General features: G+C 42.9%; 1 protein-coding gene and 1 long non-coding RNA gene across 41 annotated transcripts in view; one reads left to right on the top strand and one right to left on the bottom strand.

Moving 5' to 3' along the window:
- Syne1 (spectrin repeat containing nuclear envelope protein 1) overlaps positions 1 to 20,207 on the bottom strand; it is a 477,397-nt gene that overhangs the window by 134,093 nt on the left and 323,097 nt on the right. For 23 of the 40 annotated variants that reach the window (XM_087580487.1, XM_087580439.1, XM_087580468.1 and 20 more), the window contains 5 exons: positions 18,939 to 19,079; positions 12,243 to 12,410; positions 11,902 to 12,063; positions 2,246 to 2,452; positions 1,224 to 1,397 (listed from right to left, as the gene is read on the bottom strand). In XM_087580487.1, coding sequence (XP_087436613.1) covers positions 1,224 to 1,397; positions 2,246 to 2,452; positions 11,902 to 12,063; positions 12,243 to 12,410; positions 18,939 to 19,079 — 852 coding nt within the window. 40 annotated transcript variants of the gene reach the window in all.
- LOC148006932 (uncharacterized) lies at positions 7,663 to 20,082 on the top strand. Its single transcript, XR_015649193.1, has 3 exons — positions 7,663 to 7,766; positions 11,831 to 12,114; positions 16,631 to 20,082. It is a non-coding gene; the product is annotated as an uncharacterized LOC148006932 (long non-coding RNA).

Below are 20,207 nucleotides of genomic sequence, written 5' to 3' on the forward strand. Positions count from 1 at the left end.
TTTAGTTTATATTTCTTTGGTTGGTTGATGGGTTTTGTTTTGTTTTTTGAGACAGTCTCTCTGGGTAGCCCTGGCTGACCTGGAATTCACCCTGTAGACCAGGCTGGCCTCAAAGTCAGAGATCCACCTGCCTCTGCATCCCGTGGGTGTGCACCATCACTGCAGGGCTAGTTTATATTCCCCTTTAGCCATTAAATACAGATACTATAGATATCCTGTTATCTATAGTCTTCTAAAATGGCAGTCAGAAAGCTAAAAGTTTAGCCAGGCTCGGCAGTGTGTGCTTGCCATCCCAGCATTAGGGTGGAGGCAGGAACATTATGAATCCTGAGCCAAACAGCTCTGCCATTTTGAGACCAAAAAACAAACAGAAAGGCCGAGTGTGGTAGCTCATACCCGTAATCTTAGCATACAGAATCAGCATGAGTCTGAGGCCAGCCTGGTGACATAATCAGTAGTACTACAAAGTAAGATGTAAGACTTAAATAATGATAGGAGAAAACAACTTTGATATGAAGGGCTAGGATTACAGACTTAGAGATGCAAGCCGTTATGCTGAAATTTTCTCCAGAAAGTTTTTTAGTTACATTTTAGTTTAGTTTTTTTTTTTCAGTTACGTCACTATGGGTATGTGCACATGAGGGCAGACCCTCATCCAGAGGCACTGGATGCCCTGGAGCTGGAGTTACAGGCAGGGAGTCACCAGTCTTCTGAAGCATGGGTCTTCTGGAAGAGTAGGAATTACTCAACTACTGAGCCATCTCTCAAGTCCCTGAACATTTTCAAAGGCTAAATACCACTGGCCATCTTTATTAACAATGAATTCTAGGTTTGAATTTTATTTTTGCTATAACAATGGACTCTGTAAATATGTAAAGTCTCAAACTTGTGGAAACTCACATGTTTATATCAGGAAATTATTATCACTACTACTACTACTACTACTATTATTATTATTATCTGTATTTTCTAAAATGTCCTTCACAATGTAGATGCATTTCCTTCCTTTCCCTTATGATGTAAAGAAGTGATTCTCAACCTTCCCAATGCTGAAACCCTTTTCCTCGTGTTGTGGTGACCTCCTCCAACCATGAAATTATTTTGCTGCCACGTCATGCTTTTGCTCCTGTTTTGGTTCATAATGTAAATATCCCATATACAGAATATCTTGACGTGTGACTCCTAAAGGACCCTGACACACAGGCTCCAGAGTATCTTTGTACCTGGCAGTCCACCAGCTGGGCATCCATGTCCATAGGCTCCTGGGGTATACCCGCTGCAAAGTCCAGGGTAGCCTTTGTGTTCAACAGCCAATGGTCCAGCTCCTCTGCCTCGCAGCGGTACCTCTGCAGAGCCTGCTCCTGTCTCTGCTCCTCCAGCTGATCATTTAGCTTCTCCTGAGGAATTCGAAAGAGTTAAATTGGAAGGAGCACTGAGAAATGAGAACTTAAAGATTCCATACAACTGAGCAACAGTCTCGAGCTCTGGCTGCACACACAAACAAATACCTAGGCTTAGACTACATCTCAGAAGACATTAGGATGAGATGAGTCTCCTCTGCCCCAGAATTGAACAAGGCATCCTCGAGAGCCCTGAAGGATCTAGCAGTCATGGGAAAGAAGAAATCAGCCAAGGATTAGAACCAGACAGTGATAGGAAGCAGTTGCTCCACGGCAACAGACACTTAACCTTGATTTCTGTGAAGGTAGGAGCAGCAGCTGACTAAGGGACATCTACTCCACATAAATGAGCAACACTTTAGGCAGTTGATCCTGTGGAAAGGAGCAACCAGTGGTATTTATGTCAGAATAAGGCAAAACCCAGAGTTTTAGGCCAACTATCAAGTTTTCTCGATTCTTGCAAATAATTCATGCTGAAACATTAAGGCCAAACTTATTCTGAAACCCTATATACATTTTTCATAGAGTAAAGACAATATGGTGAAATTAAAAAGTTACCTTTAGGTCCTTCAAATACCTCCTTTTAAAAAACTGTGTCACTAATAATTGTCATTATTGTTTTTAACATGTATTTAATTTTATGTGTTAAAGTGTTTTACCTACACATTTATCTGGGAGAGGGAGGGGAATGAGAGAAGGAGTGGGAGGGAAAGAGTAAAAGTTTAAAAATATATATCAAAGAAGAGACCAGCAATTAAAACAACAAAACCCATGTGGTTCACACTGGTACCCAGAACTGCTAACAGACTAAGCAGGACCGGAAACCCCTCCAAGGCCCCAGTCACCTCCAGAAGCTGCCGCTTGCCAGCCGCTTTCATCCTGATGGTGGACATTCGCTCAGCCAGGACAGTGAGCGTGGACTGCAGGGCTAGCTGCTCCGCTGGGTCCGACTCCTGAGACTCGGCCACCAGCTCCTCTGCAAGAGACGCCTGGAGCCCATTGATCTCGTCTTGCAGCATCTGCACCTCGTCCATCAGGGCCTGTGGGGGAGACTGTGGGATCACGCTCTTGACTGAGGACTCCAGGCCATGCCACCATACACTTACTGAGGTCAGTGGCAGACTCTTGCTCTGATGTCATAGGTTGAGCCAACCATCAGGGCTGTCACCTAGTTTAACTTTCAGAATGGCATTGTGGAGCTGAAAGCTGGGACAATTCTGATCTGGATGCTGGGAACTTAAATGGCTTTGAACAAACTAATTAGCATTTCTTGTTTCCAACAGGCTCACTTGTAACGGGAGAGGAATCTTCAAATATGTTCATATTCATTCTCTTCCTTCTGAACCTAACTCAAAAACTCACAGTTTCCTAGGGCTAACTTCTAGGCCACTGGCTCTCTCCAGAATTGTCTGCTAAGGTTTCCAATGCTTTCTGAGGCTGACCACGTCCAAGGCATACCCCTAACCCAGCCTCTTTGGTCAGCTTGCACAGTTCAATGGCATGTCGATCATACTATGTATCTTTAAATAGCAATTACAGACGGCTCTACTTTTAGGATAGGCTCCTTTGGTGGCCCACAAAACAACAGATTAAAAACCCAAATTGGAGTAGTCACTATGCTGAAGTTTACTGTCATCAGACATAGAGCAAGGCCTTTGTCAACATTCCAAGAACTAAGAGATAACAATCAAATCCCCAAACTGCCTAGTGTCACTGCACAAGATAACAAAGCTCTCCACTTTAATCTTTAAAGGAGAGTGATTTAAAGTAACTCCTAAATGCTACCTTGTCTACCCTGCCTCCCTGCCCTGTCCTTAAAAGGAAAAGAATTTTGAGATGACTAACTCACTATCTGTTCCTCAATTCTGGTCTGGTTTGTTTTTGAGATAAAGTCTTACTATATAGCCCTGGATGGGCTAAAACTCACGTAGACCAGATACCTCCCTCCCTGTCATTGGGATTAAAGGTATGGAAAACCACACCCAATCCTGTTTTTGTTTTTGAGACAAGGTTTCTTGTAACCCAGGCTGCCCTGGAACTCTCTTTATAGATGAGGGTGACTTTAACCCTGGTCTCCTGTCCCCGCTGAGATTGTAGGTGTACACTACCAAATGCCCTATTCATTTGGTACCGGGATTTGACCTAGGGGCTTGTGCATGCCAGGCAGTCAGGGTACTAATGGTACGTCCCCAGTCCTATACAGGTCATCCATCCATCCATCTATCCATCCATCCATCTATCCATCCATCTCCATCTATTTACCTTCTATTTAGGTTTTTTTTTGAGACTGGGGTCTTCACATGGGAAATTCTTATTTAGAAATGAAACAGCGTATTATAAGGCTAGGCAGTATAGGAAAGGTACTTGTGGTCCAGTGAAGTAACACGGACCCAACTGATACCTTTGCTTGTGTTAGTCCTTCCACAGACTGCAGACATCACAGTAGACACAGTGCCTCCTTCAGAGGGCACTGCCGATAATGTTAAAACAATTAAAATCATATTAAAGGATTAATCAAAACAATTACATTTAAAAACTGATTAAATTAAAATAAGATTAAAACTAACAAGAAACACCTCTCTTCCCAACTGAGTTTTAACTGATTGTTAAAGTCCAAGGTATTACATAGACCTAGATAGGAAGTAGGGGCGGGACTCCCTGGTTCTTCACAAACTGTATGGTTCCAGGGTGCTATCATACTGACCAGGAAATAACTTGAATTTCCAGACTGACCCCTCCTCTGTGACTGCCTGCTACATCTCTGCTTGATCTCCACTGGAGTCTTTCTTTATGCCTTACTCAACCATGCTGGATTCTAGGTGCCTTTCAGTTCTGTGTGTTATAGATGTCTGCTCTTAATCACTGGGACTGTCCACTCTCACAGTGTTTTTCCACTGACAACAAAAAGATTTCTTTAATGGTGCCTTTCAATAATCAGAAAGTGTTTGGTTTTGGGTTTTTTTTAATTTGTTTTGTTTTGTTGAGACCAGGTCCCAGTGGGTAGCCTTGGCTATCCTGGAACTCACAGTACAGCCATGGAGATGGCCATGACCTCAGCTTGCTTCCAATTCACAACGACTTTTCACCTGCCTTTGCTGGGATTTAAAGGCATGCACCACCACACCCAGCTAAAACAGAAGTTTTACATTTGATTACAGAATGATATTTTTCCATAACAGTTCAAGCTTTGGGTGTTCTGTCTGAGAAAACTTTGCCTACTGTGTCACGATTACCATGTGGCACCTCGTCTTCAAAGGGATCGTGAGTGAGGGATGGTAAGTGGCTCAGTGGTAGAAATGGGGCTTAGCATCCTATAGCTCTAGGCTCCCCAGAACTCAAATCAAAACTAGCAAAAGATAAAAGAATCCTCTGGGAACATGAGTAATAAATGGAATGGTGCTAGTTTTTCAAAAGCTTCTAGAGAGGTGTATAATAAGATAGAAATAGAGAGAACAGCTGTTAAGAAACTTTACTGGCATCATCATGACATAAAGAGAATTTTATTTAATTTGAAAAACTGTTGGTATATGATGGATCGGAAATGAAGAAAAATCTCGTAACTGTGGCCCTATGGTCAGCATCACCTTACGTGTTTATGTTTTGTTTTGTTATTTAATGATTACTTTGTACTTAGGTCTACTATAATCCAGTTTAATTTACCACATTCCTTTGTTTCCAGTGTGGTTACAAATGTAGACATCACTGCCACCCTTCCCTCTCTCCCTGCCCCTCTCCTTCTCCTCCGTTTCTCCCCATCCTCCTCTCTCTAGAGAGGTTTGCAGTACAATCTCTGCTATGAGCCAAACGCATCTGTTCTTGGAAGCTCACAAGAGCTTTGTAAGTCTCTGTAAGCCAGTGGTTCTCAGCCTGTGGGTAGAGACCCCTTTAGGAGTCATAGACAGATCTCCCGAATATCAGATGCTTACATTACAATTTTTTAACAGTAGCAAAATTACAGTTACAGCAATGAAAATAAGTTTACAGCTGGGAGTCACCCCAGCGTGAAAAACTGTATTAAAGGGTTGCACGTTAGGAAGGTTGAGAACCAGTGCTCTAAGTGGTAGGACTTATTTTTTCAACTTTAGCCATCTTCTCCCTTTCTGAGAGTGGGTGGGGATTTTTTTTTCATTTTTTGTGTTTGTTTTCATCGTTTGTTTGTTTTGATGCGGGGTCTACACAGATCAGGCCTCCAACTTATGTAAGAGGATAACCTCGGACTTATGATTCTCCTGCTTCTGCCTGACAAATGCTGGGGTTGTATGTCCTTGCCACTGCCCCCAACTAGAACTTCTGTCCTTTTGAGATATAGTTTTCTTATATTGCAATATCTTTTATCAAGCCATATAATCCATGGTGGCTTTGAATGTGCAACCCCTGCCTCATTATAGGTTTGGGTCACCATGCCTAGCCTTGGGGGTGATGGATTTTGAGATTTCATTGAATTTATAGACTGACTTCCTTAATTGTTCATTTAAAGTATTTTCATGAATTATTAATTGTGATCACTTGTTGAAGACCCAATTGTCAAAAACTATAAATTCTGTATTGTTTGTTTGGATTTTAGCCTCCTCTGTAATTAGCCTGGCCTCATTGGATCTCCTTCTCTTGTGTAGTTTGAAACCATAGTCCCCCTCCCCCTCTCTCTCCTCCACCTTCCCACAGCCGTACATACAATTCCTCCCACCCATGTGCTATTATTCCAATTCTCAGCCTACAGGCTAGATGTCACTTAATCTACTCCCCCCCCCTTTCTTATAGAGCTCACAATAGTATTTCTGTTTTCTCTGCAGCGTGCTGGTGATTCATACCACTTACAGGCGGCTTTCAAATCATATATTTATAAAAAGCCAATTTTTTGGCTGTTGGCCTAGGGGGTGTTCAATACATCTAAGTGAATTAATTCGAACTCATAATAGAGTTGGTAGGTACCTAAGCCATATAAGAAACGACCAGAAAGAAAAACACCAACTCCTCATTAAACCTCAGTGGATTTGGCTGATCAGGGTTGTGGTGAAGTCACTGGCTTCTGTCTGTATCTCATTCTCTCCTTCTCTGAATATTCTCCAGTAAGAGAAAGCGTGATTTGGCTCCCTGGAGCTGCCAGTTCTATACTACTAAGGAAAGTCCTATCTTCCCAACTTCTGGTCCAGCATCTAAGCTCAGTGACAACTGGGAAGGTTTTACTTGGAGCAATGAAAACATTTTACAAACACATAGAAGTGGTGCTTGTATGGTGTAACCACTTTAAATGTCAATGAGTTGTAGGCATTCGTTAATTTTGCTATGTGGTTTTCATTTTGTAATATGTAAAGACATCCGTCTGCTAGTCAAACACACTTTCAGTCTCATAATTCAGAGAGGAGCTCATGGGCAGCAGCTGGCCCACGGTACCTGATGCAAAAAGAGAGGGAGATGGAGAGTCCTCTTGGGGTTGGTGGTGATAAAGAGGGCATGTGAGTGTCAGGAACAGAGTCAGACAAGTGACTAGAGATTACTAGAAGTTGGGAAAGGGATCTGAGAAAGGGGGAGGAGGCAGGGAGGGAGGATTTGATCAGTGCACATGCTATATACATGACTTCACTGTGGCCTGGTCTGCCAAATCCAGTGAGATTTAATTAAGGAGGAGTTGTGTTTTTCTCTATGGATATTTTTTATATGATTTACACCACACACACACACACACACACACACACACACACACACACACACACATATACTTATATATACATATATAATAAATTTTAGAAAATTATACTCACTCCCATTAAGATACCCATCCACTAATATTTCAATACAAGATACTTGGAGCTTCACTAAAGCCCAATCCTTCAATAGTCAGGCCACATGGAACTCATGTTTATTCAACTCCAAAAGAAAACAGTAACTCTATGCAGACTCTCGAGTTGATACTTTTGAGTATGGTTGCTCCCATGCTCTATTTGTTACAACAAAATTGCCTCAGAGCTCATCCTAGAGCCTGTCACTGAGCAGAGTGTGGCAAAGATGCCAAATGCCCAGAGCCCGAACCCCTTACCTGGGAGGCCTGGGAGAGCTGGCAGACTGACCAACTGAGCTAACGGCCAGGCCTAGATCTAGGACTTGGGGTTGGCTCTCTATAACATCTACCCCACCTATGAGATGCTAGAGTGTGAAAGGGCTGGCCCTGCAGATCCAAAGCTGCATGGTCTCCATGACTCAGGGAAATAGCAGGATATCCTAGAGGAGTTTCTGAGGATCCATTGTTGATAGTGGAGCAGAAGCCAGAGGCCTCGAACCAGACCAATGACTCACTGCAATGAACATCTGCAAGCTGTTTTGGCAAAGAGGCATACCGTGTGACACACATGACACACCGCAGCTTCCATGGTGAGACGTTTTGTTGTTGTTGTTAATTTTTGTTTTTGTTACCTTGGAGGTGGTTTACAGGGTGGAGGGCAAATATGGGAAGACTGGGATTGGGGTGGATGATATGAAACTCATGAGTGTCAATAAAAATGTATGGAAAAAAAACATAGAAAGAGACTCAAATCCCAAATTCCAACCAACAGGTACATTCAAACACAATAGCCAGCTTACAAACTGCACCAGGCCCTGTGCCCTTCATACACTGTAGAGACCCTAACTGGAGAGAGAGATGCCTGAAACGCCAACCAAACTGAGTCGCACATTGAGGCGAGAGTCAGGAGCAGTGGCTCTCAGCCTTCCTAAAGCTGCAGCCCTTTAGTGCAGCTCCTCACGTTGTGCTGACCTCCAGCCATAAAATTACTTTTGTGGCTACTTCATACCTGCAATTTTGCCACTGGTGCTAGTTGTAATGTAATTATGTTGTATGCAGGATATCTGGTGCACAGCATATACGACCTGTGATCCCTTGTAGGGGTTGATACCCGCAGGCTGACAACCACTGGTCTAGAGGAACCTTTGAAGAATGAGATTAACAAGAACTAGTCCTCATGACAGAGGGCAGGAAAATAAGTAAGAAGCGAAGCATTTCTATCAATTCTTTCAAAGTATAAAGAGCACACTGGACTTTTCCACCACTGTTCAGTTAGAACTTAGAAATAGAAAATCTAAAATGAAGGCCTGTTTCAGACTCCAGGCACGGATTTAGATAGTGTGTGGGCGCCAGCTCTTCATGTGGGCAGCTCTGTCCCAGAATTTGTAGAACTCAGGCCCAGACATTGAAAGCAAACAAAGATAGCTCAGGAAGGAAGTGCTAGAGTGGGGGTATGTATACAATTGTACCGAATCCCATGTGCTCTGTGTTTCCTCGTCCTCCATTACACCATGAATAAGCTATGTAAGCCCTGGTGCCTAGCTTACTGACATCATTAAATGTGCTATGTCTTCTCACTGTGGTGATGGGAGGCACTGTCCCAACTGCGAGAGAAGTTACTTGATGTCTTTCTGATTCAAAATACTTACTAATAATGTATAGTTTTAGCTGATGAGATTTCAGAGAATTACTAACTGTGAGTGCCCATCCTATGTAGTCCTAAATGGGACATCAAGATCACTATCCCCATATACACACACATGTATGCCCACACAGAGAGATACGCACACATGTGTGCACACACATATACACACAGAAATATACACATTCACATATGTGCACCCACACATGCACATATATACACATGTATGTACAAATGTGCGCACTGAGTACACACACACACACACACACACACACACACACACACACAAACACGTGCGCGCGCGCGCGCGCACACACACGGTTCAGGAAATAGTGCAGAAGAGAAGGCAGAAAGACCAAAAGCACTTTTAGGGAACAGTGTCTGCTGGGCACATTGGTGTTGTCAGAACTCACCAACTCACAGCTAAGCCCTTCAAACTTCAGCACAGATGGGGGAAGAGCTCACAAAGACCCTCCCTCTCAAGGCTGAGAAGCTTTGGCAGTTGGAGATTGCTGGAGTAGACAGAATCTGTGTGGTTTATTTTGGTTGGTTGGTTGTGGAAGTGACCCCTGTTATACATTATACAATATACATTTCCATACTAATAGTCATGGACGGGGAGGTGGTAGTGCTGCTTAGAGCTGATATGCATGCTCTGTAAGAACTCTAGGGTGTGAACCACCATGACCCTGTTTTCTTGCAGAGCATCCCTCCTGAAGGACCATTAAAGGGTCTTGAGGGAACTGTGGTCAGTTACCTAGGTTATAGGGAAGATAAGCTGCCAACAGAGGTAGAGGTAACCTAAAGACAGACAGAATAAAACGATTTAAACCTTCTCCCAGATCACTGATTCTCAATAATATGTGTGAGTCTCGAATTCCCCTGGTAACACCCTTAGATAAGTCATCCTATATTCTCTTTGGCTGCTTGAAGGAAAACGGGACCATCAGGCAAGGACATGACACTCTGGACCCTCTAGAAGGGAGAGGGATGTCTGGAGGGTGAGGGCTCTAGTAAGGCAATGGATGACAGTCAGAGAGAACAGCATAGCAACAGTCACATGAGTGCTACATAGTCCTTATGACTGTTAAGATCTAATAAAACAAGGTTACTTTTAAGTGCATGCACTTATTGCCATGTTTTCCAAGCTGGGCAGACTGCAGTGACCCTAGGAAATCTAAAATGTTTGTCAAAAGGTCTAAAATCAGTCTACCCTGTGTATTTAATACCTACCCTGAGAAGTTACAAGCAGGGGCTAGAGAGATGGCTCAGTGGTTAAGAGCACTGACTGCTCTTCCAGAGGTTGTGAGTTCAAATCCCAGCAACCACGTGGTGACTCACAACCATCTAAATGAAATCTGATGCCCTCTTTCAGTATGTCTGAAGATAGCTACAGTGTGCTTATATATAATGAATAAATAAATCTTTTAAAAAAAGAAGTTACAAGAGTTTCAAAAGCCTGAAACCACTATTTCTCAATATGCCATCTTTACATGGGATGTGTGCATTTTTATCTTATACTGAGAGGACACATATTGCAAAAGAAAGCACTTGTACTGGACACCACATGTGAGCAAACCATAAAGTCCACATTTAGAGTAGACTCCAAATGGAGTATAGGACAGAAATGCATGTATGAATGTGTGTGTGTGTGTGTGTGTGTGTGTGTGTGTGTGTGTGTGTGTCCATCCTGGAGATCAAACTTGGAGTCTTAGCATGCTGGACATGTGAGTTACAGCCCCAGCTCTGTAACCTCATTTCTAAAGCTGGTAAACTGCACTGTCTCTAATAGACACGCTGTCACACTGCACTTTTATCTCTCTCTTCTAGTAAAACTGAGGTCCTGTTCTCTTCTTAAGGTTTATATTTTATTGTTTATGTGTACATGTGTTTCTGTGTAAGTGCCACATGTGTTGGGGGTGTCTGAAGAGGACATCTGAATCACTCTGGAGCAGGAGACTTGCGTAGTCACTGAGAACTAAACTCAGCTTCTCTGGAGAGCAGGAAGTGCTCTTAACTGCTGAGCCACCTCTCCAGCTCCTGTTTTGTTTGTGATGGGTCACCCTAAGTGGACCTAGTTACTCTGGACTTTCATTTCCTGTGTGCTAGAATTATTGGTGCACACCTGGCTTTTTATAGTTCTGTTACATGTGATGCTTTATTTATTTTTATGTCTAGGACTGTTTGGTCTACATGCATACACACACACACACACACACACACACACACACACACACACACACATATGGGTGCTAGGAACTGAATCTAGATTATGTGCAAAAGCAACATGTGCCAACATATGGCACCTAGAGGTCAATTAACAACTAGAGACATCTTTCTCCCCCTTTGCTTTTTGGGGAGCTGTCAAATGCTGCTGAGCCCTGGCCAGTATTAGGCAGCACTTTCCTATGCCATATGGACTCAGCACGCAGATGAGCCCAGGTCTCCACATCCTTAGACCTCAGTTTTGCCATGTAAGGGACACTGAGGCACTGACTGTGTTTGGTCGGGAACTCTAGAGCACAGGCAGTGCCCACCTCCCATGTGTGTATCTTAGGGTAACTTTTAAGCTGATGTATTTTTAACAGCATCTTTCTAAATTAGATTTATGGGATCAGCTCTTTCCTCACATAAATCTGACACTTTCTCTAACTTACATAAGCTTTTGAAAATGACTGGAGTCAGAACAACACAAGATGAAAACTTCCAACTCCTTTCCACTGACTCCTGGGGGAGGGGGGTCCTTCCCAAATGAGGCCAGTTTGGGTTATAATTTTCATATTTTTACAACAATGGCTCATAACTAAACAAAATCAATCTGGCAACTAGAAGACAAGACCCTGAGTATCAGAAAAATTCCCAATGCGACACCAAGGCACGTAGGTTTTAAAAATTAGAATCCAGGTCTGATTTCCTCTGTTCCCTTCTCAGATCCCACCCTCCAGAAGTGGTGGAGACTCCCAGCTTTTATAATCTTGCTCATTCCAACAAGAACCCTGTTCTTCCCAACAGGAGCCTGACAGGCCAGTGAACTCTGATTCTATCACACAGGAAGCTGAAGTCATTGGGATTGCTATTTTTACCTGGTGCTCAGCCATCTGGCTTTCTGGACTCCGGCCCGGCTGGAGGCTCTCGCTCAACTTCATCTCCATGGCCTCCATCTTGGTCGAGACGGACTGGAGGGAGTCCTGGTACTTCTGCTGGCGTTCCAAAGCTTCGTAGAGAGTCCGCTGTTTTTCACTGATCTGAAGGAGAAAGGGGACCTTACCAACGGCTTCCTACTTCTTATCTTGCAGGTTGTGACATTTCTTTCCTCACAGCTTTACCCAAGGGTATCTGACTGTCTCCTAGATGTGTAACGGTGCATGTATTTCATAAGACGATACCCAGAGTGGTGGGTGTCTGCGAAGCTCGAAAGACTTACCACGTTTTTTAAGGTTTCCCAGGAGCGCTGTAGGTCGCCCAGTTTGGCAGTCGCTGAAGGCTCCAGCCCAGGCTCATACAACTCCTGGGATGCCGCGGCACTGGGGGCGATTCTCGCAGCATCTGTCTGCAGCCCCTCGGCAGACAGAGCTTGGTAGTACGCAATGTCCTGGGTGGGGAGCATAGCGTCAGAGTGGGTAGGAAAGGCAGGCTCGGTGTGCTTAGGAAACTACTCTTCATGCAGTGGAAAGACCTAAGATTTGCATTCATTGTTGGGTGCTATAAACTCAGTAGGCTAAGATTCTCGGAAAATAACACTTAAAATTAAAGATTTTTAAAAATAACAAGTGCATTACAAGTGTCTTAGCATTCTCATTGGTATGAAAAGATGCATACCACGATTTCAAGTTGCCAAAGTACCTTCTTGTTTTATGTTTGGAAAAATAGTAATGCAAACTGTTCATGCAGTAGTCCCTATTTAACAGGTTTATTTTTATTTAATCAGTTATACCTCTAATTAACCAGCATACTTCTATTGAACCAGCACACCTATATTTAACTAGTATGCCTCTAGTTAACTAACTAGTACACTTTGATTTAACCAACACACCTCTACTTAACCAACACACTTCTACTTAACCAGAATACTGTATTTAACCAGCACATCTCTACTTAACCACAATATCTGTACTAAACCAGCATACCTGCATTTAACCAGCACTGCTCAAATAACTAACACATCTCTAATTCGCCAGTATACTCTATTTAAGCAGGACATTTCTAATTAATTGGGGCCCCTCTATTTATCTAGTACACCTCTAATTTACTACTCTGCCTGTATTGAACCAATACGAAAAGGGATGCGCACGACCTGATCTAGTTCCAAAGTGTAGTTCACAACAGTGGTTAATGTTCTGAATGAGGATTGAAAGGGACTTTTTTGAGGTCGTTTGTTTGCCTGTTGTTGTTATTGTTTTGATTTTTTAAGGATTAAATGTAGGAGAAGACAGGAGGATTGGGAGGAATTCAAGGCTACTCAGGTACATGCCAAGTTTGAAGCTAGCCTGTGCTAAAGGAGACTGTCTCAGAAATATGAATCATCCAGAAATATTAATTTTGTAAACAAAGCCATATTTTATGATTTGCAAGTGAATTAGTCACACACAAAAATAATTATTTTAAATATTAAATGGTATAAAAATCTAAGAAACTAATAATTTTAAAAGATCAGTCTATGCCTGACAGTGGTGTTGCACGACTTTAGTCCCAGCACGTGGGAGGCAGAAGCAAGTAGTTCTCTGAGTTCCAGGCCAGCCTGGACTATGGCGCAAATTTAAGGACAGCCAGGGCAAATTTTAGGACAGAGAAACCCTTGAAAAGCAAAACAAAAACCAAAAACAAACATCCTTCTGCTGATTTCTTGGAAGTACCTGAGAAATCCGCAAGGTTACTGTTGAAAACGCATGGTTTACCTAGGAAGCGCAAGGCCCTGGGTTCGGTCCCCAGCTCCGGAAAAAAAAAAAAAAAAAGAAAACGCATGGTTTTGACTGTCTTTTAATTTCTTGTATGTCTGATATACATATATGTATATGCATGTATGTATGTGTGTATGTATGTGTGTGTGTCATTTTTAATAGCATATGTATGTGGTATATGTACATGTGTGTGTTACATGTATGCACTTGCATGTGGAGGCCAGACGTTAATTTTTGCTGTCTTCTTTGACCAACCTTTACCTTATTTTTCAAAACATAGTCTGTCATGAAAACTCACTGACTGAGATTGGCTGGCTGGCCATTGACATTCGGGGACCCACCATCTCTGCCTCCAGGTGCCAGGATGATGGATGTGTATCACCCTGCCTGGCGTTTAGATAGGCACTGGGCCCCAGTCTCTTGGTAGGCACTTGCTGACTGAACCTTTTCCCCAGTCCCTGTGTGTTCAATGGTTTCTATATGCACTTATCTGACTCTTAAGCTGGGAGCCGTGTTTGTATGCTGTCAGTTGCTATCTTAAAGCTCCACATTTGGCAGCTGTGCTAGTGAAGGCAATTACGGCAACTTAAAACCCTGAGCCTTGCTGATAACTATGTATTGAGGAAATCTGCAAAGAAAGGTTGTGGCCACCTAGGAAGACAAACGTAATGGCAGGAAATAGTATGAATAGTATGATATCTGGGAGGCTGGCCTGTCTCAGGTCAGAAGAAGGGTAAGACGGCAGGATTGGATCAGCCTGGGGGGTGGGACTCTAGCTGACTTCCCCTTCCCCTTCCCTACCCCATGGTGCTCTGAAATTGGAACAAGTTATATCTATTCTGTGTATTGGCTCAATACTGAGAGTGAATGTCGCCTTCTACCTGTCCCTGTTGTTGCTGCTGACCTTGCCCCTAAGCCCCCGACGTTCATTGATGGCACACCAACATGGCTGCTGGTTCTTTTCCCCATCACTGTCTTGATCCATCCAAATTTACTTTGCACATGTGTGTGCCATACATGAAATGCACACTTGTGACACATAGTCTACAATACGCACATATACTATGCACAATTCATGTCTACAGTGCACACGTACAATGCATGATTTATAGCCAGCACCACTTCCTGTCTTCTCTGATTCCTACACACAGGTGTGATGTGACCATTAAGCCTTCTTCACCTACTTCCCTGTCTGCTGCTCTGTCTTCCCCACCATGAGAGACCAGATTCTTCTGGAATTGAAAGCCAAAATAAGCCATCTCCCCCCAAAGTTGCTTTGTGATGTATTTTGTCCCAGCAACAAGAAGGTTACTAATGCTCCCCACCCCCACCCCTGTGCCCACTTCTAGTATGCCCATTGATCCAAAATGATCTGGTCTAAGTCCTGGACATAGCTGCTAGTTAAATTCCTTCAGTGGTTCACTGATGTCACTTCTGGATAAAGTTCTGATTCATACGCCATAAATTCATTTATATGGTCTTTTGTGGTGGTCAGAATGCTTGGCTATAGGGAGTGGCACTATTAGGAGGTGTGGCCTTGTAGGGCTTTGAGGCCTCCTACACTCAGGCTCCACTATCCCGGGAGATGGTCTCCTCTGTCTGCCTGCAGAATTGAGTCTCCTCCTGGTTGCCTAGTAGAACGCCCAGCTCCTCCAGCACCATGCCTGCCCGAGTGCTGCCATGCTTCCTGCCACGATGATAATGGACTGGACCTCTGAAACTACAAGCCAACCAGAATTAAATGTTGTCCTTTGTAAGAGTTGCCTTGGTCATGGTGTCTCTTCACAGCAGTGCAACCCTAACTAAGACACCCTTCATGGTGTGACTCCCACATCCCCTCACAATCCAACTGTTTCCAATTGTACTAAAACTCTTTGCAGTTGCTGCCTCTTACTTCCCCTAATTAAAAATGAGTTCTTGGTAGGTATGAAAAGTATGTGGAAGAGAAAACAGTGGGTGTGGCTCCATCTGTGGCCTGAGTACCAGCAGAAGTCTTGGAATATTGGGGAAAGTGGAACTATGAGACTACAGCTGCCACCAACTTGAAAAAACAAAGTGCAGCCTTAAATAAAATTTCTCAATTACATACTCAATTATAAAGCCCTCCCAAAAGAGCTAGAATGCAATTTGTCAACAAAAAATATTTTTGGGTTCTATGTATATATGGCTCATGCCTACATGAGAACTGGTTTCTTTATAGATAGATAGATAGATAGATAGATAGATAGATAGATAGATAGATAGATAGATAGAATCTTCATTGATGTACCATCTTTTTTACTGGATATTTTATGTATTTACATTTCAAATGTTATCCCCTTTCCCAGTTCCCCCCTCTCCCATACCCCTCCCCCTGCTTCTATAAAGATGTTCCCCCTCTCACCTACCCACTTCTACCTCACCACCCTGTCATTCCCCTACACTGGGGAAATGAGCCTTCACAGGACCAAGGGCTTCTCCTCCTATTGATGCCAGACAATGCCATGCTGTACTACATATGCAGCTAGAGCCATGGGTCTGTCCATGTGTACTTTTTGGTTGATGGTTTAGTCCCTGGGAACTCTGGGGGGGGGGGGTAGTCAACAACTAGTTTCTTATAGAGTTAAAAGCCCATTGTCTTACATATGTGAGAAACCTGGGTCTGTTATGGGAGAGCTACCTGAATTCAATGAGTAGGTCACTAAGAAGCCCTATAAATAACAGCTACCATCAATGCTTGGTCGAGTGAGGAATCACCATTAAAAATGTGTGTCTCAGTGCTCATGTGTCTAAGCATAAGATGTCCAAGGAAATCAATCTGGACAAACTTGGCTCCGATTTGATCCACATTTTTCCACTCATAAGAGTAACGATAATTAAACATCTCATTTAATGCTTATAATTTTTGTGCTGCTGTCCATTTTCGTTTACACAGAAGGAGCTGAGGAACAACTCAGGGAGGGCCAGCATGGACCCTGAAAGGCTGTGATCTCATGGAGCTTCTGACCTGGAGGCCAATGACACGACACCATATTTGTCTCAACTCTTCTGTGGAATCCAGATTATGGCTTGTGTTTGGGGAGATGGATGAGCCTGTGGCAAACTCTAAGGATGTCTCCTTGTTTCTCCGCCCTCGCATTCAGAGGAGGGAGTACATTGACTGTGAGGGGGAATCTGTTTGTTATGTAACAGGGATCTACTTACAGAAAGAGCGAGCGCACAGCCCCTTCACGGATATGATATTTTTACGTAACTATAGCTGGCTCTTCTTGGACCGCTGTACATTCTGTACTATACAGCGTTGGCGGTCTGGAAACTGGAGCCAAAGGGCATCCTCCAGATGCTCCTGGAGTTTCAGAACTAGTTCTGAAATCTAGTGCATTGCTACCCAAGCTGTGACTGTTTCTCACCATGCTCTGATTTACACTGCACTCTGGGAACATTTAGCCAACTGACATGGTCTGTAGATGTGCTTGATTAAACAATGCCAAGGCTCCATTGTTTATCCTCAAAGCCAAGCCATATGCCTTAGCCCAAGTTAGGTCACTTCTGCTAACTAACAGGGGTCCCTCTGTGGATGTTTGCCTAATGGACTTGAAATGACAACTTGTGATCAGGGAGACTTGTTATAAACTGAGCCATCGGAACCCTAACCTTGCTCAGTTTAAGATGTGATTATCTTGGATGTCAACTAATAATAAGGAAAATGTGCATGTGTTTTGTGATGACTGGACACCCTCACATGTACATTGAAAGTGTTTTCCAAGATGTAGCAGAGAAGTAGGAAACATTAGAAAAGGCATAGACTTCCACAGCATGCAGTGTCAAGATCAGTATTGATTGTTCTACATGAAAACAGTAAGAACATTATGTAATCATTTCACAATATAAACCAGCTGACCATAGTCCATCTCCTGTGGTTCTAGTGACATCCGTGCTATAGGAAAGAAACCGTATCTTCCAGGGATGAGTAATTCATATTTTTAATTCAGAGCTCGGGCAACAGCTCCCTTAACCACCGAGGGAGCTCTGAACTTCTCCTTTTCTTATTAATTTCCTCTTATTACTCTTGCCATTATTCAATCCTTGTTGACCTCTCCATTCTGAGTGTCAGGCAGAAAACCTTGTGCCGGGTATGCTCAGGGGTTAGATTTGTTAGTTTTGAGCTTCGGCTTTTCCGCTCTGTAACTCAAGGTGGAGAAAAACTCACTACTTAGATCTCAAGCTGGTGCTGACCTCATGGGAAACCTACCCCAGCCTCCTAAGTGCTAGGACTTTAGGCGTGAGCCACCGCGCACAGCTAAGAATATATCTGGTGAATGGATGACTTAAGACCTTTCCCAGAACTGTATCAGTCTCTACCAACAGACTCTGATATCGTCTAAATGTCTCATTTTTTTACTTATGGCTGTCCTCTACGTCACAAAAGTTTCATGTTCAACACTTTGGCTTTAAAATCGAAGTGACATAATGAAAGAAGCATTCTTCTAAAGTGATGGATTTCTATCTCCATCTCTGAGACACTTGCTCTAACTAGTGCTCCCTCTCAATGTTAGCTCATGAGCAGTTACATAACTTCTTAGCAACATCATTGAAATCTGTCAAAATTTGTTTTGGCTAAAAATACATCACTGCTTATCATACATTAATATTTTTTAAAGTATTTTGCTTATATCATATATGTCTCACTAAATGTTTTGGCACACCACTTAGAATATGTTATATTTAATATAAGACATGGTAGAACACAGCCCATAACAGGGCACATCGTCGTTTTATAGAAACTAAAAGCCTAAAATGAATGTAAGGTTTTCTACTTAAGGTAGGACCTGGCTAGTGCTACCACTGTCCTCAATGCATGCTAACTGAGCCATAGAATCAAACTCCTGTGCTCTCCGTTGGGATACAGTACCCCATGCCTGTGACTGCTTTAGGAGGCTAGAAGGCCTCTAAAGGACCTTCTTTGGGCTTCAATTTACATGAATGAATTTGTTTATATTGGGCTATAATTTTCATGAGCTAAGGTTTGCATACCTCACCACCAAGTAGCTCAGTAGAGGTGGCGACATAGGTCACCTTCCATGACTCCCATAATTTACGTGACTATCACACTTAATGATGTGGCCCCTGGACCCAAATTCAATGAAGTTGGGGACTCCTAGCCACAGACCAATGAGGATGGCAACAGAGTACTGCATCCACCAAGAGCTCACAGTGTGGGAAGGAGGAGTGGGAGGGGGTACCTGGTTAACGGATGCCTCAGTGTTAGCCACAGGTGATGGGGAGCGACAGGCAGGTGGAGAGGAAATCTCACTGTTGGTTCCCTCCTCCCCAGACTCCTCAGTGACAGGAGACAACAGAGTGTGACAGCGACCTGCAGTCATCTGCCATGCAGAATAGCCCGGAGGACATAAAAATCAGTTAGCTATGTTAGCACAAAAGCCCCACAGACACAGCTAGGATACCATTACCTAGCCAAGGCTGGCATGACTGACATTAGTTCACACATTAACTCTGGGTGTTAGGTTACAAAAGTATGGCCGTCAGGCGACTGTGTCAATACTGTTTCTGAACCAGACAGATCCACGGCTGCACTTCATACCCAAGAATTTTGCTGTTGATCAAGAGTGTCTCTTTCCATTTAGTGTATTTGTGGCTTTATAAAATAAGTTGAAAAATAGGTGTCAAAGAAAGGGGTCTATGAAATAAAACCCAGCCCATTGTGAGGGCTCAAGTACCAAATGTCCCAGGAAAAGGAATGCAGTGTTTCTCAACCTGTGGGTCGTGACCCCTGGTGGGGGGAGGTCGGATGACTTTCCCCAAGGATTGTATATCAGATATTTTCATTATGATTCATAACAGCAGCAAAATTACAGTTATGAAGTAGCAATAAAATAAGTTTCTGGTTGGAAGTCATCACAAGACAATGGAACAGTATTAAAGGATCACAGTGTTAGGAAGGTTGAGAACCACTGATCCAAAGTCACACATGGCCACATGGGTTTGGGATACGTTAATTATTATCTGAGGCATAGTGTAAGTGTAAGTGAGGAAAATATATATTGCCAGAAGATACTGTAGTTACCAAAACACTCCGTTGCAAAAATGTATGGGGAAATAATGGTACAAAAGGGAGATTAAATAGTCTCTTGGTCCCAAACTGAAGTTTTGAAGTTTGGATTCTTAATTTCCTTATTTTTGTCATTATATATGTATATATATCACATATATTAGAATATATCACATATATATTGGAATATATATGTATATGTATGTGTGTATATTTATGGGAAAACCGTTAAATATATGTCATGACTCTCATGTCCCTGTGGTGTAAAGGAATTATTTTCAAAATAAAACACAAAGTGGGTCAGTGTTATTGCAAAATTGCTCATGAATGAAAGGCAGCCCTTGGACTTCAAATCTAACATTAACAGTCCCAACTGTCACTGTTTACAGGTTAAAGATTAGCTCTGACTGACTGCCCAGTCAGTCACTGAAAATGAAGAAAC

This window comes from Rattus norvegicus, chromosome 1, assembly GCF_021556685.1.
Source record: "Rattus norvegicus strain SHRSP/BbbUtx chromosome 1, alternate assembly SHRSP_T2T, whole genome shotgun sequence".
NCBI lineage: Eukaryota > Metazoa > Chordata > Mammalia > Rodentia > Muridae > Rattus > Rattus norvegicus.